The following is a 26,571-nucleotide window of genomic DNA, read 5'->3' on the forward strand; positions in this document are numbered from 1 at the left end:
CATAACCCCCTTGTGGTGTACTGCAGTGTCAGTAATGGGAAATTAATCCAAGTACCCCGAGTATACAACCTATGACATTTACATGGCAGACGTACCTGGAGAACATACAGAGGGGTTTTAAAGTAAAGATCATGGTACCTTTAAAATATATCTGCAAGGGAAAGGCTAGGATTTTTCCCAAGAGACTCTATGGATGAGGTTGTGAATACAAGTGGTTAACATGACGTTGCTTCATGTAGCATATATCTGGGCACATCAGTACACAGTGCAGATGTTTGCGATCTAGGAGATCTCAGAATATAGTCACTGATGTTTTGCTTTGACAAGACTGACTTAAGGTGGTTAGACCAGAGTGTCAGGATGCCATCCCAATATGTAATTCACTTTATTGGAGTAAAACTCACAGATCATTTAAAGGTGCACCTATGTTAGACACCCTAGAAATGCAGAGGGTCTACACAGGATAAATTTAAAATGTTTGCTTGGCAATTGAATAGGTTTCATAGGGTCATACTAGGCTAACTGCCATTATGGGCCATTTTAACCTTAGCCCATTAACCCATGTGAGAATCAAACCTTGCACCTTGTGTCTGGTAAGGCAAATATCTTAACCATTGCACCATCCTCCCTCTTGTGTAGAGTATCCTTATGAGCTTGCCAAAACCAGAACAAGTGGCTTATAAAAGAAAATGCTTGGTGGTCTGGATTGTTACTGGGATACCATTATATAAAAAAAAAAAAATCAGAGCTAGACATAAGGTGTCATACTAGCTCATGAAACACACAATTATTTCATAGTAAAGAGTGACAATGAAAATGGAGCACAGCAGAACATAGTGTGATCAGAAAAAGCAAGCATATTATAGCCCAGCTGCACTGCATAAGCATAGTCATTAAAGGAATGTAACATTGTACAACCTCAGTAATATACACAAAAGACAGATGGGTGATACCCTTGTGATACACATTCCCCAACAACAGAGTGAGGACTCCATAACACATGGTCTCATAACAAATATTGTTCTCATACCTTTCAATTTTTTAGTGCAAAAAATCTGGAAAAAGCCTAAAATAATTGGGGGAAAAGGCCCAAAAATAGGGAAAGATTTTATAAATAGCTCTTATACACTTAGAAAGTTGCTAGAATAACAGGATTTCTGTCAGCATGCATTTTCTGAAGGATACAAACTCTGAAACTCAAATGTATATCATTATTTAGTGATTTCAATCCTCAGTGATTTGCCAGAAAACCACAAATTTTATTAAGAACAGACGAAATAAAGCAGGCAAAAATCTGGACATGTGAAAATCTTGACAGTTGAGAGGTACTGTTGCACTGATTAAAGGATTTTGATCAGACATAATGACAGCTAGTACTGTATTAAAGGAATGGTGATAATGCAGTACAGATTATCTTTATATTACAGGGCAGGCTTCCAACCTGTGCTGTGTATCTCCAGAAATGGCAGAGACATAGGGTTACCACAATTCCCCACTTTATGTAGGACAGTCCTTATCTCAGCAGTTGTCTCCTAGGAAAAAACATCACAAATGGCAGATGTCCAGAGATTTTAGGACAAACATATCAAGTTTCCTTCAATAATTGCATTAAAAAAGAAGTTATGTACTCACCATAATGTTCCATCTGAGTAGTTATACTTCACTTTCTGCAACCTGTGGGTATTTGGATCCATATCAGATCCGAGCCGGCAACATTTTCCAAGCATCTGCTCCAAGCTCCTCCCCTTACCCATAATCGCTCACATCTCCTACCTTCCCTCAGATCGAGTTTGCCACTATTCAAACTATCAGCAACTCAATAACAGCACTAACCTAGAACAGGTTCGGGGGAAGGAGGGTGGGACGGTTGAAGAAAATTAAGTATAACTACTCAGATGGAATGTTATGGTGAGTACATAACTTCTTTATCTGAAGTAGTTAACTTAATTTATCTGCAACCTGTGGGACAGAGTCCCCAGCTACCAAAACTCCTGGGAGGCCCTCATGGAAGGATATTCCTGAGCACCACAAAGCCAGAGGATGCTCTCCCTCTAGAGATGAAATCCAACTTATAATGAGAAATAAATGTATGTGACCTTGTCCAGGTCACTGCTGCACAGATATCCAGTGAAACCCTAGACCAAAAAGCAGCAGAAGTTGCCATAGATCTGGTAGAATGAGCTTTAACAGGACCAGGTGGGGACAGACCTTTGTCCTTATAGACTTGCAGTATACATTATGTAATCCATCTAGCTAAGGAGAGCTTGGATATGGCTTTGCCCAAAAAGGGTCTAGAAAAGGACACGAATAACTGGTCAGACTTACGAAAGGGTTTACTCCTATTTAAATAGAAACAAAGCTGTCTATGAACATCTAGCAAATGCAGTTTATATTCACCCTTGTTCTGAAAATTTAGAAATAAAACAGGCAGGTTAATCTTTTTTTTTTTTTTTATTTAACATTTGTTGACTGGGAAAGTCCGACTAGGTTCCACAGATCCTGTTTTCAGCGGAGGCCCAGGGAGAAACGCTCCAGAAGCATGTCTTTAGAATGTCTGATTAATATTTGATTCAGATGCAACTTTTGGTAAGAAGGAAGGGTTCATGAGGAGCGAACCCTGCCTTTATGAAAGATCAAGTAAGGAGGCACGGCAGATGAAACTTGAATCTCAGAAACTCTCCTGGCCGAAGTAATGGCCACTAGGAAAACTGTCTTCAGGACTTCAAGAATTTCAAATCTACTGATGCTGCTGGTTCAAAGGGAGGAGCAACTAACACCTGCAGAACTAGGGTAAGGTCCCAAGGAGGGACTGAGTCCTTAAGCGGAGGGCGTAAAAGAAAGGTGCCTTTCAGAAAAGCTTTACACAGTCTCAAAGAGGCCAGAGCATTCATATTTTCGCCGACATGAAAATAAGAGATGGCCGCCAGTTGTACTTTTACCGTGCAGGAACTAGCCCCTTGTTGGAAAATATTGGACAAAAACTTCAACACTGCAGGAACCGGGGCTGTAAAGGGATCTAGGTTCCTCTGCAAAGCCCAACTAGAGAAGCGTTTCCATTTGCTGCAATAAACCCTCCTAGTGGAAGCTTTGTGGGATTCCACTAGAATAGTCCTTACTGAGGATGCCAGACCGGGAGTCCTAGCAATTAGGGGAACTGGAGCAACCAAGCCATCAGCTTGAGGCTGTCCAGGTCGGGCGGACAGATGCCCAAGGGATGAGAGATGAGATCTGGGCAAGGATCCAGAATCCGAGGAGGAGTTAGAACATGAGACCAGAGGAAGTGGAAGCACACCTGACGAGGCCAGAATGGGGCAATGAGGATCACTTTGCACCCCAGTTGGCAAGCTTTCTGAAGAAACTTCGGAATGAGAGGTAACAGGGGCTAAGCATACAGTAACCTGGGAGGCCAAGCATAGGCGAGAGCGTCTCTGGGGGAGTCCCCTGGTGAGGGGATCAGAGCGAAGAACTCGCTGCACTTCGCACTGTAAGGAGATGCGAAGAGATCACAGCAAGGCTGACCCCACACAAGGAAGTTCTCCTCCGCTATCGATTGTTTCAGAGACCACTCGTATGGCATTAGAATAGCCCAACTCAGTCTGTCCACTAAAATGTTGGAGCGTCCTGGGATGTGCGTTGTAATCTAAAACCGACTGGTGGAGATCGCCCACTCCCACACTCTCATAGCCTCACAACAGAGAGGGTAAGATCTGGTTCCCCCTTGTTTGTTGATGTACCAGACAACAGAGATGTTGTCTGACTGAACTGCAATCGTCCCCGGGGGAAGAACAGCGTGAAAGGCTTGCAACGCTAAAAGCACTGCCCTCATCTCCAGAACATTGATATGCAATCTGGTCTCGGTCTGGGACCACGTGCCTTGGACCTTCCTGCTGATTCAAATTGGATAGTCCATAGGGAGGTGTAGCCAAGACCATTGTACTGCCAGGGTCCACTGAAGCACCCGCATGTGAAGGCGTGCACAAGGAAGGATTGAGATTGCTGCGGCCATGGAGCCTAGGCTCAGAGAACATCGCTCGCCATTGCCAGCCTGGGGCCTAGGATCACTGATACATGGGCCTGTAGGCTCTGGACCCTGTCTAGAGTGAGAAAGACTTTCAATTGTAGAGTGTCCAGCCGTGCCCCTATAAATTCCAAGGTCTGTGTCGAGTTCAAGCGGGATTTGGAGATGTTGATGGTAATCCCTAGGTTGACTGCAAGATGCAGGAAGGAGTCTCTGGTCATGCAAAGAAGACGCTTGATGGCAGCAGCGAGAAGTCAATCATCTAGGTAAGGAAACACCTGAATTCCCTGAAGCCTCAGGTGAGCCACTACGACTGCCATAACCTTGATGAACATCCTGGGGGCTGTGGTAAGACCAAAGGGTAGGGCTCTGAACTGGAAATGATTGGCTCTCAGCCAGAAGCGAAGGAATCTCCTGGAGCTTCTGCTAATTTTGATATGATAGTAAGCATCTTGGAGGTCTATCGAGCACATCCAGTCACATTCTCAGAGGTAAGGTAGAATGGACTGCAAGGTGACCATCTGGAATTTCTGCTTGGCTACAGTCAGGTTCAGGGTTGACAGGTCCAATATGGACCTGTGGTCCCCCATCTTTGTGGCACTAAAAAGAACCTGGAGTAAATAACTGATCTGGGGGGACTGGTTTGATGGCTCGATTGCGAAGCAGCTTTGAAATTACTTGCGCTGCCGCCTCCCTTTGAGTGGGTGGAACAGCCAGGAGGCACTTTGATTGGATGGGTGGGGCAACGAACGGGATGGAGTAGCCTCTGGATATTATTTGGAGCACCCAACGGTCCACCGTAATGGACCCCCAAGCTGTTAGGTGCAATGACAGTTTTCCCCCGACTGTCTCCAGAGTAGGACAGTCAAGCAACCCCTCAGGGTTGCTGCGTGGGTCTGTCCAAGAAGGTCTCCCTAGACCCAAAGTTCCTCAGCCCCCTCTACCTCTGGGATGGCATCTGTCTTGTCCCGCTCTGCCTCTAGGGGATGAGTTGTCATGAGAGTCCAGGGAAAACTGAGATTTTCGGAAACACATCTTCTTTTGCCCTCTCTGATTCCTAGAAAAGGATCTTTGAGGGCTAAAGAAGTGGACTCCCGTCAGCAGAGTCTTCCCGTCCTTCTCACTCTGGACCAGGGTGTTATGAACTGCCTTCCTGAACAGTGGAGAATCATCAAAGGGAGCATTTGTGAATGATGCCTTGAAGAGGTCTGTGAATTGACACAGTCTGAGCCAAGCATGTCACCTCATAGCTATGCCAGTCCCAGCCACCCTAGCCACTCCTTCCGTGGCATGGGAAAGAAGATGCATGGACGTGTTCGAAACAGATTTTAGAGTTGAAATTATTGCTGAGAACAGCCGCTTGTCCTCTGGCGACAAAGAATCTGGGGGCGACACAGCGAACTCTGTGACTAGGTCTTGCTGAAGTCGTATGACTTGTGCCAAATAATTCAGCGCTCGAATAGAAAATGTCGCTGAAGAAAAAACTTACTTCCCAAATCGATCCACTGCTCTAGACTCCTTGTCTGGAGGTGAACGAAGAACTATCCTGTGCCAGTTCTCTCTTGGTGGCAGCTGCAACCACCATAGCATCCACCGGGGATCCCTTGTACTAGGCCTGTCTGTCTGAGGGAGGAGAGAGGATCCGGTCCGGGCATTTAGGTATTGGCTCTATGGTGTCAGGCTCCTTTCATGCCCGTGTGGTAATGAGATCCACTAAGGGATCCACAGGAGGGGACACCCCAGGATGTAGATGGGCCCGTGCCAAAGGCCTCCAAGAATACTGACTCATCCGTAGAGGGTTTTGGGACTGACTAACCTCCCCTTTGGTGGAGGATCTCCATGATGTCTCCAAAGGAGACATCCTCGGGAGGTGACCTGGGGAAACCCTCACCTTCATCTAAGTCAGTATCTTCTGTGAGGGACTCGGGGGAGTCCTTGTGCCTCCTTTTACACGAGTGCTTATGGGGAACCTCTTTCAGTGGGGCTCTCTGAAGAGGGCTCGTAAGTCACGGGGGGGTTCCAGAATGGGATCCACCTGGGGGTCCTCTAGCTCGGGCTGTCCCTGGGACAAGCTGATGGGAGTCGTGACCAAATCCACGGGAGCCTGGACAGAGTCCAAGGCAATGTGCTGGGGTCTCAATCCTTGGGAGAGAACCCACTCCACCACATCAAATGCAGGAGAGTGCACCTCCTTAGCAACCAACAAGGAGGAAGCTCTCCCTGGCTCCGCAGTGAGGATTGGGGCCGAGGCAGAGGTAGCTGGGGTTCTGAAGGAATGGCTCAGATCCAACAATGTCGGAGCCGGAGACACCTCCATTCCCTCGGATCCAACTCCCTGTTCTCGGCCCTGAGAGTTGCTCAGATCCGAACAGGTCAGATCCGAGGAACTCAAGGTAATGGCTGGCATCGAGGCTGGAGGAACTGTCGGCGCCGAACCTCCAGCTCCGAGAATCCTCGGATCCATAAACCCTGAAACCACAGGTCAGATCGGGGAAGGAGAGACTGGATGGAAGAAGGGCATGGAGGTCCCCATCTCTGGCTGGAGAGGGGCCTGGCAAGACTCCCATTTGGATCTCGGTCCGAATGAACCTCTACATCATCCTGTCCATATCTAGCTCTGACAGACTCCGAGTCGAACGCGAGGAGGTGACAGACTCGGATCTGGCTGGTCGGTGTGATGATCTCAAAGAAGGCCTCGGGTCTGAGGGCTCAGTCGGCTCCAGGGAGAATCTTGGGGAATGGAGCTGAGGAGAGGTAGTTCTAATTACTTTTGTAGGCGGGCTTGGGAAGGGCTCCCACTCTGGAGATCACTTGCTGTGCCTATCCCCTCTCTTGTCCTTGTCTTTTTTATCCTTTTCCTTACTTTTAGTCCCCACTTCAGTAGGCTTAGTGGGAGGTTGAGTCCCAGCCTGGGGGGGGGGGGGGGGGTTAATCAGCTACTGGAGCAGAGGTTGAGGTCGCCATGCCCAAGGCAGAACCTGGTAGAAGGCCCTTAGCTACCAGCTTTGCCTTCCTTTTCTTTAAGACCCTAGGGTTGAACCCTGCACATACGCTACAAGGTAGGGCGAGATGGGGAACACCCAGACAAATAACACACAGAGTGTGGCCATCAGCCAGTGAAAGTTTGTGGACACACACCGTGCATTTTTTGAAAGTTGGTTTTGGCTGCTCAGCCATAACAAAAATCCACTCAGCCAAAACTTAAACCAAAACTATCACGCACACACACACACTAAGGTCGGGTTAGGCCTACTACACTACCTTACTAACTTTAAACAGAAAAAATGATGAACAGTGAAGGGGAAGAAAGGGTTAATTATCGACCCCACACACACACACACACACACACACACACACACACACACACACACACACACACTAAATATATCAGAAAAAACTTCCACTTACTATACCCAACTTGGAGCTAAACAGACCACGATGGATAAGCACGAAGCAGCAAAAGAGATCTGGGGTAAGGTAAGAGATGTGAGGGATTATGGGTAAGGGGTGGAGCTTGGAGCAGATGCTTGGAAAATGTTGCCAGCTCAGATCCGATATGGATCCGAATACCCACAGGTTGCAGATAAATGAAGTTATCTACTTCAGATCCATTATTTTGTATTTGAAACACACAATTATATGAGATATCATAAGCAAATTGAATTCTACAAAAATGAGCTTTGACTTTGGCAATACATTAAAGTCCAGTCCTTTGCACTAGTTGCAGGTGTAGTCTGTCCTACAAAATCTCACATTTGCATAAAAAAGTCTCACTTCGACTTGCGGGACGAGGCATTGCAGAGTATGAGGTAGTACACAGGGTAGGATACTAGTTTTTCCACTGCTCTGACTTTGCTACCATCTGAGTATTTTGTAATAGCAACCCTAATTTGAATGGCATCATTTAAGACTAATAGTTGTCAGACTGGGAAACAGCCACTCATAAGTCATTACAAACTGTTAGAATGATGAGAAAAAAACCAACACAGTCATTTCAGTTATTTCTTTATAGATATCCAAAGTGGGATCCAACACAAATGCATACAGTTTGTATGGTTGAAAGAGAAAGGAAAGTCCTGAATAATATATTGTACAATGCAGTACCAAGGTGCAGCAGGTATACTAAGAAATGCACTTGACTAGTAGACAGATGTCAGCACAAAATAAAATATGAAATTAAAGGAATAGGTGAGTGTGCCTACTAATGTGTAAACTTTGCAATACCTGTGTTTCTACAGAATGAGAAACAGCCAGGTCCTAAAAGTCAGGGAGCTTGGCTAGTATTTAGACATCAGCATTTTAGACTAGAAAATGAAAGGACCAGAAGACTGTCTACTAATGTTTGAAGTTTGCAGCACACACACATGCTTTTCAGAGCTCTACCTTTGAGTCAGAAAGCCATCACAATTGGCTAGTATTCAGAGATAAAAAAAAAATAAAATATGCAAAAAAGACGAATGTTTCTACTACTATTAGAAACTTGAATCATTCAGATATTTTCTATAGAGCTAGTGGCAATAATGTTATAAAATTCTTGCACTTAGCTGGTATTCAGAAATCAGTACAAAATAAAATATGACATGAACTGAACAGAAAAGTCTGTTTACTAATTGTTTAGCTTTGCACTATTCATATGCTTTCCTGCAAGATAGTGGCAAGTCAGGTCATAAAACTTGTGAAAGGCTACTTTTCTCTGAGGATAAAAGCACAGACAAAACTAGTAAATGACTCTGTGAAAGCTGTTGTGAGTACAACTACAATCTGAGATAGAATCTGGCTCATACCTTTGAAACTTCCTGGAGGCACCACTGCCCCAAACCTCACAGCCAAAGCTGGAACACTGTCAGAAAGCCGTAATGAAATTGTAAACAAATACCTGAATCAAAACAAAAAAATCACTTGAACTGTCCCTTTAAGGAAAGAGCTCACACATCTTATACCACCCCTTTTCTGAAACGAAACTAAATTACCTTGTGTGGTAGAATTTTGCAATATGCAGCATTAAAGTCTATAGTTTTTATACTGTCTCTGATAAGGTCCTTATATTTTTCAACATTTTGTCACTACTTTTTAAAGATAAGTTCTACGCTGTACTAAGATGTATGCCAAATTCCAGTGGGAAGGGTTATGTGCTATTTGGTATTCAAATGTTATGTTAATGGTATTCAAATGTTATGTTAATTGGATATCCAGATTTTTATTTGGATGTTCCTAGTTTTAAAGAGCCTTAGTTTCTATTTTCAATCTCTGCATCTTGAGAAGTATGCTGAATACTTATGCCTTTATCTTCTTAATCTAATACAACACAAGCAAGTACTGTCAGTCATATTAACAACATGTAATTTTAATTCTTACCTCTTTGTCGAACCTTATTACTTTCTCCCTCTTTTTGAGGCTAGTCAGGTGGTGTGGAGCTGCACCAGTAGCTTCACTCTGAATGGCACTCTCTGCTTTAAACTATACAACAAAAGATTGTAGTCTGAGTAAATAGCTTAATATAAGCACTCATTTTCTCAATAAGCCTCAAGATAACTGAAAATTCATACATTACAGCAGTCCACTTCCCTGAAAGGTTAACATTTATTTTTCTTCACAAATACTGGACACCAGGCATTTTTAGGTAATCATTACAAACTGCTTTGCTTCAAATTATATTTACATTAAACTATTTCAGTGTTTCCATACAAAAGGATTAAGATTTTTTAGTAGGAGGTGACAGTGCTACTGCGGTGGTGGTGCTGCGGTAGCATTGTCGCCTCACAGTATGCCGTTGTCCTGTTCGATTCTCATCTAGAGCGTCTTCTGTGTGGAGAACATGCGTGAATGGGCGTACCTTCGTTGAAGGTTGTGTGTCAGAGCTGGCAACTCGGCAAGTAAAAATCTACTGCCAATCATTAGCGGACCGGAGTTCCGCTGTGGCGACCCCTAACCAGGAAAAGCCGAAAGACACAATCAGTAGGAGGTGACCGTGCAGATACAATACCTAGAACTTGAGATTTGACCCCTAGATACAAATATGGTAGACCGATGGGTCAGAGCTGTCAATGGGTAGTTTAAAGACATAGAGCCACTGAAATAAAGTGTTTTTCCTCATATCTTGAACTTTCTAAATGCAGTGTTATTGGTTGCTGTTACTTTATAATCGCCAATCCCTAAAAACAGCCAGTGTCTGCCATACAAGCAGTTAAAGCAGTTTCCTCACCTTCTCGTAATGCAGTCTATATTGCATTACTAGACAAAGGTACTTTTGTCTTGTCACTCCAATTACTTAAAACGGCAGCACTCTGAATTTCTCAGTGTCTGTGGAGAGTGGCAGCAGTATATCTTTTGGCATGACTCCTGTATTTTACTAGAAGACAGCTTTCAGACTTCATTCCCTAAACAACTTCTAAGCATCTTGCTTTTGTAAAACCTTAATTTTAAGCTGAATTCTCAAATGGTCTATCACTCAATGCATTTAAAAAATATTTGTAAGTGAAAATCACACATAAATACTTGGCAGTATTTCCACAAATTATTTATTCACTGATCATATAAAAATTCAAAAACAGTTGCCAACTTATTTTTTAAGACATGTGTAGGTTCCCTTGTAACTTTCATAATAAATTACAACCCTTCAGACCACATACCATGTATAGTCCACACACCAGTGTCTCGCAACCACTAAGGTCTAACCATAAACCCAACATATTAGTCATGGGAGACTCCATTGTGAGACACACAGATGTGCCTCTCACCAGGCTAGATAAGGAGAAAGTCACGGTTAGTTGTTTGTCAGGTGCCAGAACCCACCATATCACACACGCACTCAAGTCTCTCAACAATAGGTACTGTTATGATTCTGTCATAGTCCATGCTGGCGTGAATGACTTGAGAAGTACCTCCCTGGACTATATGAAGAGAGACATGATTGACCTCGCTGAATATGTGTCCCAGGCAGGTATGTCCCTAGTCTTAAGCAGCATTCTACCATCACCCAGAATGATGCCTCCATACAGACAGAAAATGATTGACTTTAACAATTGGCTTAGTTTCTGGTGTCATTCTTTGGGGATCCAGAGCCTGACAGCCTGGGAAGATATGATTGACAGACCATGATGCTTTGCTAGAGATGGCCTGCATCTGTCTCACTTGGGCTTCAGGCTTCTGGCAAAGGCCCTTGCCTCCCCCATACTGGCTTTTTTAGGAAAAGTCATGAGGTCAATATTACCAACATAAAAATCTCAACAAAATGCAAATTAAAGGTCATGCTGCTAAACGCTAGGAGTCTAAACATGAAACTGCACACATTGCAAGCATTTGTAACCCTGGAAGATGTTGACATTAGTGCAGTCACAGAAACCTGGTTAAAAGCTATGGGGAGCAACCCAGCCTTACTTGGTTACTCATTCTATCATACATTCAGACCCCAAAATGTGGGCAGCAAAGCCAAAGGAGGTGGAGTTTCAATATATATTAAAGACACACACACCTCCAGGCTGTTCAAACAGCATGACAAACAATAGACACTCCAGGTGCAGTTAACCATTGACAAGACCGCTATTCAAATTATAGCTAGCTACAAGCCCCCAAATTTCACTCAAGATGCCCATTCCAACTATCTGGACCTCTTCACATCTATCAAGATTCAATCCTTTACCCTGATCCTGGGTGACTAATTACCCAACCATATACTGGAAAAACTACTCATGCCAGAATACAAATGCCCCGAGATTCCTCGATTTTATCAATGCAAATACCTTGGAACAGCTAGATGATACCCCCACAAGAGGTGATAATATCTTGGACTTGGACCACTGCAGCACCCCTACGGTATCATCCTCCATGGTAAGATTAGACCATAAAGTGGTCACTTTCGAAGTCAACATCTCCCCTGACCCCCCTCTAGCTAGGGTTAAACAAAATAAATTCTCCAAAGCTGATTACAACCTCCTGAGGGATGGTATAAACAGCTTCACAGCCCCCTCCCCCACTGTAGGAACTGGCACCAATGTCCAGCTCTACACCGAAGTACTATACAAGCATTTATATAGATGCATGGAATCAGGAATACCTGACAGGACAAAATCATCCCCTGCAAGGAAATGTAAACCTGTCTGGTGGACATCTGCAATAAATAAACTATATAACAAAAGGAAAAAATTACTGTACATGACCAAGAAGGAGCAGGTGCCCAATTGGAAGCAATCTTTCCTTAGCCTGAACAAGCAAATAAGAGCACTAGTGAAATCCTCTGAAGCCAACTTTGAGTCCAAATTGGCCACATCTACTAGAGAATATCATAAGGCCTTCTTCACATATATCCGCAATCTCAAAGGAAGCACCCAGATCTGTTCAGAACTGGTGGTCAAGAACACCACATACACAAATGCTGTAGATATAGCCAATCTACCGGCTGGCAGATTCAGCAAAAACATCTCCCCTCTGCCCCCCCATCAGTAAATCAGGACATCCTCAGTACCTGCCTCCCACCCTTTATCTCTAGGGAACAGCTCATCACTGCCCTCTCAAAGGCAAAAAATACAGCCTCCATGAGACCCAATAACATTCCAGACTGCATCTTACATGAACTCCGGCATGATCTTGCAGCACCATTAGGCACCCTATTCAACCAAAGCCTGAGTACTGGCTTTGTGCCAGCCGAGTAGAAGACAGCCACTGTCATCTTTACACAAAGGTGGAGCATCCACCGATCCAGGAAATTATAAACCCATCAGCCTAACTAGCCTGATCTGCAAGGCCATGGAATGGATTATCATGGACCTCATTAACAGGGACATTGGCAACCTCCAAACACTTGACCCCACACAATTTGGCTTTGTCAAGGGGAGGTCATGTCTGTTAAATCTGGTTGACTTCTTTGAGACAGTCACCAAAGCCATGGATGAGGGGAGGACGGTGCACACCGCCTACCTTGACCTGGCCAAAGCCTTCGACACTATTCCCCACTAGGGCATAGTAGATAAACTCTCTCAACTCGGAATCAATCCATATGTTACCAGATGGGTAGCAAACTGGCTCACTGATAGAACCCACCTTATCAAAATAGGGGAAGCCACCTCAAGCAGTAGACTCATAATGCGTGGCATACCCAAGGATCAGTCTTGGGGCCTCTGTTATTTGGGATATACTTCTCTGAAGTGTAGGCCAAAACCAGTGGGCTATGACTGACCAAGTTTGCAGATGACTGCAAGTTGGGCACAGTCATCAATTCCCCAAGTGATGTTGACATCCAAGAAGGTCTCATCCAAACAAATGACTGATGCCAGAAACATGGCCTCAAGTTGAATGCCAAAAAATGCATCATCATCCCCTTTGGGGAGAGTGACGCCCCCACATATTATCACATTAATAACAATGTCTTAAGTACAGAATCAGTAATGAGGGATTTGGGCACCCAGGTTGATTGCAACCTGACTTTTGACCAGCATGTTGTTTCTATTGTGCAGAAAGCTTTCTACATGGCACACCTCATAAGTAAGGGTATCTCATATCCAGGGACTAAGAGGTCATAAGATCCATGTATTCTTCCCTTATAAGGCCAGTTATTGAGTACAATACCCCCTTCAGCATGTACCTCACAAAGCACATGCAGCAGCAGCTAGAGAGACCACAGAGGTTCCTCATCAGGAGAATCCAGGGCCACAAACACCTACCCTACACAGATAGGCTAAAAGCCCTGTCCCTCTACTCAGTGTCATACAGTGACCTCTCTCCGGCATACAAAGCAATCTCAAACCCCACCTTGATGTGACTGCTGCATATCCACAAGTCAAGCTCCATTTGAGCAACCTGTACATGCGACCTCAACCTGGTTTGTGATATCAATAGGACTTGTTGGTGGGAAAGATTTGTTTCCCAGTGACTTGCCCATCTGTGGAATAGACTCCCTTTCCACGTCAAGCAGAGTACCTCATTATCCCTTTTTAAGCACAACCTGGATAACTGGATGGGAAAAGAAAATACACTCCTGGGATTCCACCTGTATCCCTGCTGGACAGGGGCTCTGGATGCTGACTTGTCTAAACACGGGCTAAACTCTTGGCTAGGCTTATAAGGGCCTCAGGGCTAATAGCCTATTAATCTCCGATGATCCTGAGTGATACAGGGTGGTAGCACTTAATATGGCTGAATGAAAAAAAAAGAAAAACACAAGGAAATAAAATTTCAAACAGAAACAAAAGTTTTAGATGCTATATAAACTGGGGAGTACACAAGAATTAAAGAGAGACAGATACTTAAATGGTACTTTTTTCTACCTACAAGTGTTAGTCTACAAGGATTAAAAGAAACAAAAAGTACTTTGTGATGAAAGAAAATTGGACATCTGAGTGACACTGTTTTTTTTAAGAAACTACCATTCAAGAGAGGAAAACCCGTCTACCATGTGGTCTAAATATGTATAGCAAAAATAAGACGTGAATAGCAGTGAACAAGTCATTCACATCTATAAAACAGTTTTCTACTAAAAAAGTCAGCTTCCTAACTCCCATTACTTTTACTGCAGACACACAGAACAGAGGTGATGAAATTATACAGCTGACAAAACTACCAGAAGGAAAACCATCAAAATATTATCATAAACAATAAATTCAAAAGATGGGAAAAGGGGCCAAAGTCATAATCCATATACAGCCGTACCACGAAGAGTGATCGTCAGAAACATACAGACAGAAAAAAAAAGGACACACATCAGAATGGTGGGACAGTGGATAAGGCTATATACTACACTTGTATCTTAATTAAATGGTTATGGTACTTTGCATTTTGATGGGGAAATCTACTGTTCAGGGTGCAGCATTGCGACTTTCCTACACGGAAATAAAATGCAATTTTAGTATATCAGCACATAGGTTCATACTAGGCTATCTGCCCTAGGGTATTTATAAGCCTAGCCAGAGTGTGTTTGGCTTTCGCCACCCATTTTAAATTAATTTTGCTATGCCCTTTTTCGAGGTTAGTATACTGTGCCTCTGTCTAACAGTGACACAGAAGTGATACCCGGGGTAAACCTACGATCTCCCATCCACTCATCAAGATTCCGCTTGAAGAGCGTCAATGAGGGACTCTGCCTAACCCGGACTGGGATTTTATTCCAGAGTGAAGGGAGCCTCTGGGTTATGAATCTGTCCCTCCAGCATGTCCTATTTATTTCAGTGCTGAGGTTCAAGTCTCTCGAGCGTGTAGCTCGATGGGATTTGGATTTTCTGAGGTGCAGCATGTCCATTAATTCCGGGTTGGACATGGCTTTATACGTCAGGCACAGATCGCCTCTGAGCAGGCGGTATGCCACTGAGTACAGCTGGAGTTTCTTTAACCGGGCAGCATATGGCATCTGTTTGATCAAGTTTTATGGGGCATGAGTGTTATCCATTGCATATACTTTTACACATTTACCACTTTTTCTATTTTCCCCATGACTGTGAGATTGGATTTATTATACAGAAGTCAGAAGAGTGTGTCGGTGAGAAGGGCCTTTATTTTGAAAAAAAAAATGTATTCTGGTGAATGATACACTAGTCATCTCCTCAAGGAATAGGAAGTTGGGGTTTTTTAAGGGAAATGTAGATACTAAGTAAATGGGTCTAGGGCTCAAGCAATGAAGAGTCTTCAAAGAGGAACCCCGGGGATCATTGCTGTGTCTTTGCTCGACAGTGGCACAGGAAAATAACTTTCTTGGGTGGCGTAAGCCAGGGAACCTTGTTAGCTAGGCTTACGTAGGCCCTTGGGCCGATAGCCTAGTACCTACCTATGAAAAATGGTGGCTGAGAATATGGCTGAATTAGGACTGCGTGATTTTACTCGGACTGTATTTGTTCATAATGACTATGGACCTATTTGAATAATCGTGTAATAGGAAAATAATTCATGTTGGGCTGATACTCAGGATTGACATAAATCTGACATTGTTTGTCTACAGGTTTACAGGTAAGTACTAGGCTAGCTGCCTTTGCCATTTTACCTTTTTGTGCTTGAATTAACTTGTTCCATTTGGTTAGAGATTGGCCTTACCCATCCCATGGTTGATAATTCTATATTACCCCTAATGGGAATAACTGGAGTCATACCATAGACAATTTGAGGGGACAAATTCATGTGATAAAGCATTTAGGAGCTGTCTCTAAGTATTAATAGTACAGGGGCAGTCCTGGTGCAAATCATCTGTTTCCCATCCACAGATACAAGTTGTGTTTGAATATGGACAAGGACGAATTTTGTTCTATGTGGATGGGGAGTCTATTTCAGTACAGTGGTACCCTCTGCCAGATAAACCTGCCCTCCAAACCATTCTGGTCATGTTGCAAAAGAGTTTTTTTAGATCCCTTCACTGAGTAATTCTGAGCCCATCTGACTTGCTGGTGTGCAGTAAATCCATCAGAAATGGTTTGGAGGACACTTTGTATGCCAGAAACAGGTCACCTATTACCAGCCTGTAGGATACGGAGTATAGTGACAGGGCTTTGAGTTGGTCCATGTAGGACATGTTGTTCAGGCCTTGCATACCTTCAGTAAGGTATCTCTGCAATCATTCCAGTTGTTGTATGTGTCTGAACAGATTTTAATGAATGGCCTAATGAGGGTTTAGAACAGCATGCTGATTTGTACATTAGATTACATAACTGGAATGCACACACACAGCAATAATATCATTACTCTTGAACCCCTGTTCGAGCTGATAATCTATTACAAATGTTTTTTCAACATGAGGGATTTAAAGTGAATTATTACTACAGAAATCTTGAGTGCATTTTGGATTTTGGGGGAATTCAAAGAAGTGCTGGCTTCTGGACTATGGGGGAATCAAAGAAATGGTAAATACGTGTAGTGAATAGAGGGTTTCATAGTGGAAACAAAGAGGTTATGTACTCACCATAATGTCCCATGTGAGTTGTTTATCTTGCCTTTATTCTCACTGATGGGTTCGGAGCCGATCCTCGGCTCCGACATGGCCGATAGCAAAGCTCAAGGTTTGCCAGTAGCTCGAGACCAAGCCCCTTATCCCATGATGCACTGCTGGAATTACCTCAGATCTTGTTTTCTGCGTGTATATATACCCCTGTAAGGGGTGCACTCCCCAAGAAGGAAGAAAAAGTATTGAACAACTAGGATGATACTAGCCTCTAGGTCAACTGTCAGCCAGGAGGGGGATGGAGGGAGGGATGTGAGAATAAAGGCGAGATAAACAACTCGCATGGAACATTATGGTGAGTACATAACTTCTTTATGTGAAGTTGTTAAATCTCGCCATTTATTCTCACTGATGGGTAGCGTCCCTAGCACCCGCAATCCTGGGTGGCTCAAGGGAGTACATTTTTCAGGACCGTAGAAACAAAAGAAGACCTGTCCCTGGAAGCCTTATCTACTTTGTAATGAGTGATAAAGGTATGAGGCTTAGACCAAGTGGCTGCAGCACAAATGTCATCAAGGGGAAATTTAGCTTGAAAAGCAAAAGACGTAGAAACGGCTCTGGTTGAATGAGCCTTTACTTTGTGTGGCAAAGGTATGTTAGCATTTGCATGAACAAATGAGATACAATCCGATAACCACTTTGAAAGGGTTGTTTTAGCCACTAGTCTACCTTTTCTGGCCTCCGAAAAGGATACAAAGAGAGTTGATCTGATTTTCTAATATCCTTAGTTCTATCAAGATAAAATCTGAGCTGTCTGTGCACGTCAAATTTGTGCAGCATGTATTCCAATTTGTTGGAATGGTTGGGAAAAAAGACTGGCAACTCAATGACCTGATTGATAGTAGACTCAGAACTGACTTTAGGCAAAAAGAAGGGGTTTGTTCTGAGAGATACTCTATCAGCATGGAAAATCATATAAGGAGGTCTGATAGATAATGCTTGAAGTTCTGACACTCTGCGGGCAGAAGTGATCGCCACTAGAAAAATAGTTTTCCAGGACAAAAATTTGAGATGATGCTGGTTCGAAGGGGGTAAGAATTATTTGAGATAGCATAAAATTCAAATTCCACAGAATAAGGGATTCTGACAGGAGGTCTCGTGAAAAACACCTTTGAGAAAAACCTTAGGTAACTTATGGGCCATAATATTTAACCCATCCAATCCAAGGTGGAAATTAGATATGGCGGCTAACAGAACCTGAACTGCAGCAGCTGCTGCTCCTTCCTTAAAAATCATTGTCAAAAACTCTAAAATGGACGACAAAGGAGCTCAGAAAGGGTAAATTTTTGGTATACTGGCCCAAATAGAGAACCTTTTCCACTTACTGTGATATAGTTTTCTAGTGGATAGCTTATGAGAAGACAATAGAATTTGTCTTGTGTCATCTGAGAGTGAATGAAGCCTGGCTATTTGGGGAAGTGGATCAGCCAAGCAGTCAGCTTTAGAGACTGCAATGACCACTGATGGGTGTGTCAGGAGGTCTGGAACTGGGTCCAGGATCCATGGATCCTCCAGCAGATGATGGTGAAGAAAAGGGAACCAAATCTGTCAAGGCCAATGTGGGGCTATAAGGATAACAGTCCTTCCCAGCAACTTTGCTTTCTGTAAAAACCTGGGTATAAATGGAATTGAAGGGAAAGCATATAGGAGACCCAGAGGCCAATTGTGTACGCGTGCGTCTCTCGGGGGATGTCCCGGAGGTGGTATTAGGGCAAAGTAGCTTCTGCATTTGGTTTTGATGTGACTGGCAAAGAGGTCACAGCAAGGCTGGCCCCATTTGCGGGAAATCATGTCAGCAACGTGTTGGTTGAGAGAATACTCGTGAGGCAACAGGATTGCCCTGCTCAGCTTGTCTGCTATCACGTTGGATTTTCCAGGGATGTGCGCTGCTAACAGAAAATGCTGGGATAACACAGCCCATTGCCATACCCTGAGGGCTTCTCGACAAAAGGGATAAGACTTGGTTCCACCCTGTTTGTTCAGGTACCAGACCACTGACATGTTGTCTGTCTGAATTGCAATTGTCCCTAGAGGAAGAGAGCTCTGAAAGTACTGCAATGCCAAAAGTACTGCTCTCAACTCCAAAACATTGATATGTAGATGTGACTCTTGATCCATCCATGTGCCTTGGGCAGTCTTTCCCTGAAAATGCCCCCCCTATCAGGGAAGCATCCGTGGTCACAGTGACTACTGGGGGTGGGGGGGCACAATGGGTCTTCCTATTGTGACATGAAGAAATGTCAACCATCACTGAAGGTCCCTCTTGCAATTTCTGGTAAGATCATTGAGTGAACTGGAGCCATTGAAGAATTCGTATATGCATCCTTGCGAGTGGAATGGCTAGAATTGCTGCCTCCATCAAACCTAGTACCTTCAAGACTTCTGTGGCGGTATCTCTGTTCTTCAACACCAATGAGTTGACATGTTCATAGGTTCATACTAGGCTATCTGCCCTAGGGCATTTATAAGCCTAGTCAGAATGTGTTTGGCTTTCGCCACCCATTTTAAATTTATTTTGCAATGCCCTTTTTCGAGGTTAGTATACTGTGCCTCTGTCTAACAGTGACACAGAAGTGATACCGGGGTAAACCTATGATCTCCCATCCACTCATCAAGATTCCTCTTGAAGAGAGTCAATGAGGGACTCTGCCTAACCTGGACTGGGATTTTATTCCAGAGTGAAGGGAGCCTCTGGGTTATGAATCTGTCCCTCCAGCATGTCCTATTTATTTCAGTTGCTGCAGGTGTCTGGTAAGGTACATCCCAAAAGGGGCATTGCACTCAATTATGGGCCTGATGAGGGATGAGTAAAGAGGCACAATGACCTCCCCTGATCTAGATGTGAATCCCTTCATGATTAGGTGGGCTATATAAAATGTTTTTCTAACCACTTTGGCCACGTGGTTGTCAAATGAGATGTTGGCAAAGAAGTGAGACCCTTTCGACTGGAAGACGTAGAGTGGTGGCTGAGGTATCTAACTCTGCTCCTATAAAGATGGTATGCTGCAATGGCGACAAGGCAGACTTTTCAAAGTTGACTGTAATGCCTAAGTGGTGGCAGAGTGTCAGAGTAGATTGTGTTGCCTGAATCAATTGATGTCTGGTGGTAGTGGTGAGGAGCCAGTCGTCTAGATATGGAAACACCTGGAATCCTAGACGTCTCAGGTGAGCCATGACCACTGCCATGCATTTGGTGAACACTCTGGGGGCTGTAGTGAGACCAAAGGGCAGGGCTCGAAACTGGTAGTGATTGGCTCCCAGCTGGAAACGCAGGTGATCTCTGGAGTGTCTGCCCATCTTTATGTGGTAGTACGCGTCCTTGAGATCAATGTAGCACATCCAATCACCTTTCCCCTAGAAAGGGAAGAATGGCCTGAAGCGTGACCATTCGGAACTTCTCTTTTTTTTACAAATTGGTTGAGTCTGCTGAGGTCCAAAATAGTTCTTCAGTCTCCTGTTTTCTTTGGAACCAAAAATAATCTTGAGTAAGTTCTGAATCTAGGTTGGTCTGCTGGGACTGGCTGGATGATTCTTTTTTCTAGCAAGTTGCGGACCTCTATAGTTGCTTGCTCCCTGAGACTGGGTGGAACATACGGGATTCTATTGACAGGAGTGGGAGGGGAAGAGAACAGTATGAAATACCTGCTGGAAATGATGCTTTGTACCCAGGTATCGGATGTTATGCTTAGCCAGGCTTTTGGGTACAAAGATAAGCGAACCCAGAATGCCTCCAGAGCTGGACAGCTGGGTCTCCTTTCAGGAGCGCTGGTAGGGCTGACCAGAGGACTGGCCTCTGTCACCCTGCTGTTGCGGACCCCCCACCCCCGCCACGCGGGCGGCATCTTCCATTATAACCCGTCCTCTGCCTCTAAAGGGGGTTTCTCCACGTGTGTCCTGAAAGGCTCCCTGTGCTTTTTGGAACCACATATTTCCGCCCTTAGGGCCCTTGGGATAGGGCTGAGTAGGGGTAGAAAAATGGACTCCAACGGCAGATAGAGTCTTGCCTTCCTGCTCACACCTGGTTAGAGTTTCCTTTACCTTGGGCCCAAACAGGGATGAGCCATCAAATGGGGTGCTGATAAAGGAAGACTTGAAAGGCTCCACAAAGGAACAGAGATGCATCCGGGCTTGTCTACACAGGGCAATGCCTGAACTAGTGGCTCTACTCGAACCATCAGCTGCGTAAGATATGAGACGCATCTGATGTGTTTACAATCGAGTTTAGGGTAGCGAGCTGGATGTTAACTTTGTCGGCAAACCCTGCAGCTACCGTACCCTGGAGAGCATCTCCTAGCTCTTTCAGGAGATCTCTTTGTAGTCTTGTAAAATGGGTTAAATAGTTCAGTGATCAAAGGGAAAAAATCGCTGAACTAAACATGCATTTCCCATATCTATCCATGATCCTGGAATCTCTGTTAGGAGGATGGATAGATATGGACATCTCAGATGTTTCCTTTTTGGTGGCTGCCGCCGCCACCACCATGGCATCAACAGGCACTCCCTTAGTCAAAAAAGCTTTGTCCACTGGGGCAGAGATGAACTTATTTGGCTTCCGAGGGACAGGTTTCATGGCCTCTGGAGACTCCCATGCCATACGAGTGATCAGCTCCATGAGCTCATCATAAGGCGGAGACACCCAAGAGGTGGAAGGTTGAGACCCAAAAGCCTTCAAGAGCACTGAGGCCACTTGAGGCTCAGGGTCTCTACGCTTGAGTTGACCGGTAGAAGCAGGAGTGGACACAGGCGCTTGAGGGGAGGAGGAAGCCAGGCATGATGCTGATGATATCTTTGGAGACAGGACTCTCCTCATGGCATCGAACACACCATGGCTCCGACGAGAAGGGGTAGACTGATCCAAAGGGACCGTTCGATCCTCCCGCACCGAGGCCATGGGCTCCGAGCCTGAGGTAGGAGCCGAGCTCATCAGAGCCGAAGCCTCAAGAGGAAGAGTCGGCACCGACAAATCGGTATGACTATCCTCTCTGGACCCGACAGGAGAGTGTCAGTCCTGAGGACATCTGAGTAGATGGAGCCGATAACACCGGAGCAGGTCTCGGCTCCACGGGCTCAACAACCATCAGGTAGGGCTCCTCTGGCTCCGAAAGTCCAGTATGGCTCAAAGGAGGAGCAGTCAAGCCCGGGTTAATGGTCTTCGGCTCCGATGAAGGTGTCGGAGCTGACAACAATTTGGCAAGGCCTGGTGCCCATAAAAGCTTCTGCACCAACCGGTCAATATCCAGATCTGAGAAGCTGACAGAAGACTTCGAGGAGTGCACAGAGGGTGCTGATTGGAGCAGAGGAGAGGAGGGAATCTCAGAAACCGGCTCCAAACAGAAGGGACACTCGGTTCCAAGGGCAGTGGAACCAATGACCCCACACCCTCCATTTCTTTAGCCTTTTTCCATGCTTTAGAGTCACCTGAAGACTTGGATGACTTTGAGGATTTACTAGCACCATCCTGGTCACCCAGTGCTTCCGAGAAGGGGTGCTGAAGTAAACCCCTATCCACCAATTTCCTTCTTCTCTCTAAAAGTACCCTGGAAGAGAGAGTGACAGAAGCTACAAGAGCCTTGGAGGTGTAATGACCCCAGACAATAAACATACTGAACGTGCCAGTCAGTGACTGACATTTTTTGAAGCCAGATTTAGGATGTGGCTTCTCTTTCTCATCAGACATCTCTATTTTAAATTTAGACAAATTTAAACAATTGAAAAAACACACTCAAGAAATCTAACAACTATGCTAAGAATGTGGTTAAATACAAGGCCAACTACTAGGCCAACACTACAGAAAAAAGCAAGCCAACACAGGTCACTTATCTAAATCTAAGTCTAAAACTATATAGAATATATACATGTATAACTATCCTAACAAGAAAGTCAAGAAAAAAGTTTTTAAAACTTGCAAATAGACGAATCTATCCAATAAAAAGTACAGTTTTGTACCTACCATAAATGTAGATGTTCGAGTGCTAATACAGCTGCAGTCATAACAGATGGGTTCTCCTGCCGTCAGGCGGGTCCTCGGTCGTCCGAATTCCAAAGTCTAGGTCCGGCGTCGGTTGTCGTCGCTTCTTCCCTGACGTCAGTGCGACAGGGGTATAAAAGAACCAGCCGACGCCATTTTCTTCAGTTTTTCTTGCCCCAGATGTCAGGTGCCCCCAGAAGGAAGGCAATACATAAATTTGTGTAATAAAGCAATGCCATATAATCAAAATGTAGTAGTGCAAGCAAATACATCATGAATGCATACCCCAATCTGGTTGCATGAGGAAAAGTTAGCCAATAGGCCTGTCCCAAGAGGGGAAGGAAGGGAAACCTGGACTGCAGCTCTATTAGCACTTGAACATCTACATTTATGGTAGGTACAAAACTGTACTATGTTCATCGTGCATACAGCTGCAGTCATAACAGATGGGTAGAATCCCAAAGCTAAGAAAGGGGTGGTAGGCACTAGGTGGAACTAGGAGGAGCCAGAATGCCCTGCAAGACTGCAGTGGCAAAGCCCGCTCTAGATTTGGAGTATAGTGGAAGGTGGTAGTGCTTGGAGAAGGTATGCACAGAACTCCAAGTGGCTGCTTCTAAAATATCTTTGGTAGGAACTCCTCTAAGAAAGGCTGCAGAAGTAGCCGTGGCCCTTGTGGAGTGAGATCTGATGCCTGTAGGTACAGTTTTGCCATGAAAGGAATAGCAAAAGCGTATGCAATGGGCTAGCCATTTTGAGATTGTCTGCTTGGAAATTGGCTTTCCTTGAGCTCCTGTAGCATAGGGCACAAAGAGCTGATCTGATTTTCTGAAAGGCTTTGTTCTGTCCAAATAATAACGCAGTTGTCTGTGGATGTCCAAGGAATGTAGTAATATCTCCCCTTTGTTTTGAGGATTAGAATAAAAGGTAGGTAAATGTATGGCCTGATTCAAAGCTACCCTGGATACCACTTTTGGCATAAAGGACGGGTTGGTTCGTAATGAAACTCTGTCCTGATGGAAGATGATAAAAGGCTGCACAGCCATGAGAGCTTGTAGTTCTGAAACTCTACGAGCTGAGGTAATAGCCAGAAGGAAAGCTGTTTTCCAGGACAGATATTGCAAATCTGATGAGGCAGCTGGCTCAAAAGGAGGCAAGGTCAGTTTTTCCAGAATGAAATTGAGATCCCAAGCAGGTATTGGTTGTTTCCTTGGAGGTTTTAGATTCTTAGCCCCTCTGAGGAACTGTCTTAAGAGGGGGTGAGAGAATAAGGGTGGATCAGTGTTGTATTCTGCAGAAATGGCTGAGGCATGGATTTTGATGGAGGAGAATGAAAGTCCACTGCTTAGGAGCTCAGCTAGGTACTGTAATATCTGAGGTAAATTCAGTTTTCCAGGATCCTGGCCCTTTTTCTCATTCCAGACACAAAACTGTTTCCATTTTGCGGAGTAAGCTTTTCTAGTAGACGGCCTTCTGGCCTCCAAAATGACATCCTGCACCTCCTTGGAGAGTAGGGTCTGTTGTAATGTTAAGGAATCTTCATTGCGGCTAGAATGAGTGTTTTTAGCTGACTGTGAAGAGTTTTGAAGCTGTGCTGAGACAGGAGAAGAGGCATTAGAGGCAGGGTCCATGGTGGGGAATACGTCAGGCTCCTCAGGAGTGGGTACCAGTGTTGTCTTTTGGCCAGTCTGGAGCAATGAGAATCATCTTTGGTCTGTCTGCTCTGGTTTTCAATAGAACTTTGGGCAGCAGAGGAAGAGGTGGGAAGGCATAAACTGTCATTGATGTCCAACTAAAAGAGAGAGCGTCCACTCTCCAGGCCTTTGGATGAAAAATCCTTGAGCAGAATTTTGTCAATTGGTGATTTTTGTGGGAGGCAAAGAGATCTATGTCTGGCCTTCCCCATGCTTGGATTATCTCTGCAAAAACTTGAGGATGCAACTTCCATTCGTGTGGATCTGTCATATTTCTGCTTAGGTTGTCTGCCAGCGTGTTTTCCTTGCCTGGCAAGTACTGTGTTTGTAGTTCAATTTGTAAGTCCATGGCCATGTTCCAAAGTGACATGGCCAGTCTGCATAGGGGGTATGAATGTGTTCCTCCCTGTTTGTTTATGTACCACATTACTGTGGTGTTGTCCGTTCTTATCAATAGTTGACCTGGTTGCAGAAGGTCTTTGAAAGCTATAATAGCATTTATTACTGCTAGCATTTCCTTTTGATTGATGTGAAGGTGCTTTTCTTTTTGGGACCACTTGCCCTGAATGCACCGATCTGTCATGTGCGCCCCCCAGGCATAGTCCGAGGCATCTGTTGTGATGACTTGATTTGCTTGAGGCTTGCTGAATGGGAGACCTGTGTTTGTTTGGCATGCTTGAGCCCACCACAGAAATTCCTTTTGAAGACATGGAATTAGTGGTATTATTGTTTCCAAACTGTGGCTGTGTTGAGACCATAGGTTTTTCAGGTACCATTGAAGTTTCCTCATATGCAGCTTTGCACATGGGATTAGTAAGATGCAAGATGCCATGAATCCCAGAGCCTGCAGGATTTTCCTTGCAGTCAGCCTGGTGCAATTTGCTAGTGCTCTGAAGTATTGAGTTAGTTGGCCCTGCTTCTCTGGCGTGAGGGCCATCTGGGTGTTTGTGTCCAAGTTGGCACCCAGGAAAATTATTTTCCGAGAGGGTATTAGCCTTGATTTCTTTTTGTTGACTGTGTATCTCAGAGAATTCAACAACATTATTACATAAGCCAGATGTTTCAGAAGAATGTGCTTGCTGTCCGCTTGGATCAGGCAGTCGTCCAAATAGGGGTATATCTGTATCCCTTGAAGTCTGAAGTAGGCAATTACTGATGCCAAGCATTTCGTGAATACTCTGGGCGCAGTAGATAAGCCAAAGGGCAATGCAGAGAATTGATAATGGGCTGAACCTGCAAGAAATCTGAGGTATCTTCTGCAATTTTGTCTGATTGGGACATGCAGGTATGCCTCCTTGAGGTCCAACGTTACCAGCCAAGACTCCTTGCCCAGCATGGGAAGAAGCTGCTGTAGAGTGAGCATCTTGAATTTTGGTACGAGTAGAAATGTGTTTAGGATGGATAGGTCTAAAATAGGTCTCCAATCTTTTCCCTTCCTTGGTACCAGGAATAGTCTGGAATAAAAACCTTGACCTTGTTCATGCGTAGGTACCTCTTGAATAGCTTTCATGTCTATGAGATCTGTAATTTGTCTTTGTGCCTCTGCCCTTTGATTGTGTGGCAGGTTTGGCATGCCTCTCATTTTTGGAAGGGCGTGAAAATGGAATCTGTAGCCTCTGTTTATAATGTCCAGGATCCATTTGTCTTTTGTGACAATATGCCAATTTTTTGTAAATAATGCCAGTTTTCCGCCTAAGGGTGCTGCCATTTGAGTCTTGCTTGGCATGCAAAGGGGAAAGTCATTGGGCTTGCTTTCTGAATGGTTGCGAGTTATCCTCAGCACCTCTTTGTGTAGGAGCTTGCCATTGTCTGCCTCTAAACGATCCTTGGTATTGCCCTCTGCCTCTCGGGCGCCTGTATCTACCTCTTTGGGGTCTGTCCGTGGCTGGAAAGGACCAATTTTTGGACGGCCAATTTCTACTGAAATGTGGGGGTTGTACCTGTAGAAAATCTTTCACAGTTTGCATTGATTTAGCCTTTTCCT

The 26,571-nt window shown here is 44.6% G+C and overlaps 1 protein-coding gene across 1 annotated transcript in view; it reads right to left on the reverse strand.

The window, feature by feature from the left end:
• Positions 1-26,571, reverse strand: part of CC2D2A (coiled-coil and C2 domain containing 2A) — a 3,655,067-nt gene that overhangs the window by 3,397,129 nt on the left and 231,367 nt on the right. Inside the window, exon 5 of the mRNA XM_044062582.1 lies at positions 9,374-9,475. Within this exon, the coding sequence (XP_043918517.1) occupies positions 9,374-9,475 (102 nt within the window). The remainder of the gene's footprint in view (positions 1-9,373; positions 9,476-26,571) is intronic.

This window comes from Protopterus annectens, chromosome 2.part1 (genome assembly GCF_019279795.1).
Source record: "Protopterus annectens isolate FY-2018-M chromosome 2.part1, PAN1.0, whole genome shotgun sequence".
NCBI lineage: Eukaryota > Metazoa > Chordata > Ceratodontiformes > Protopteridae > Protopterus > Protopterus annectens.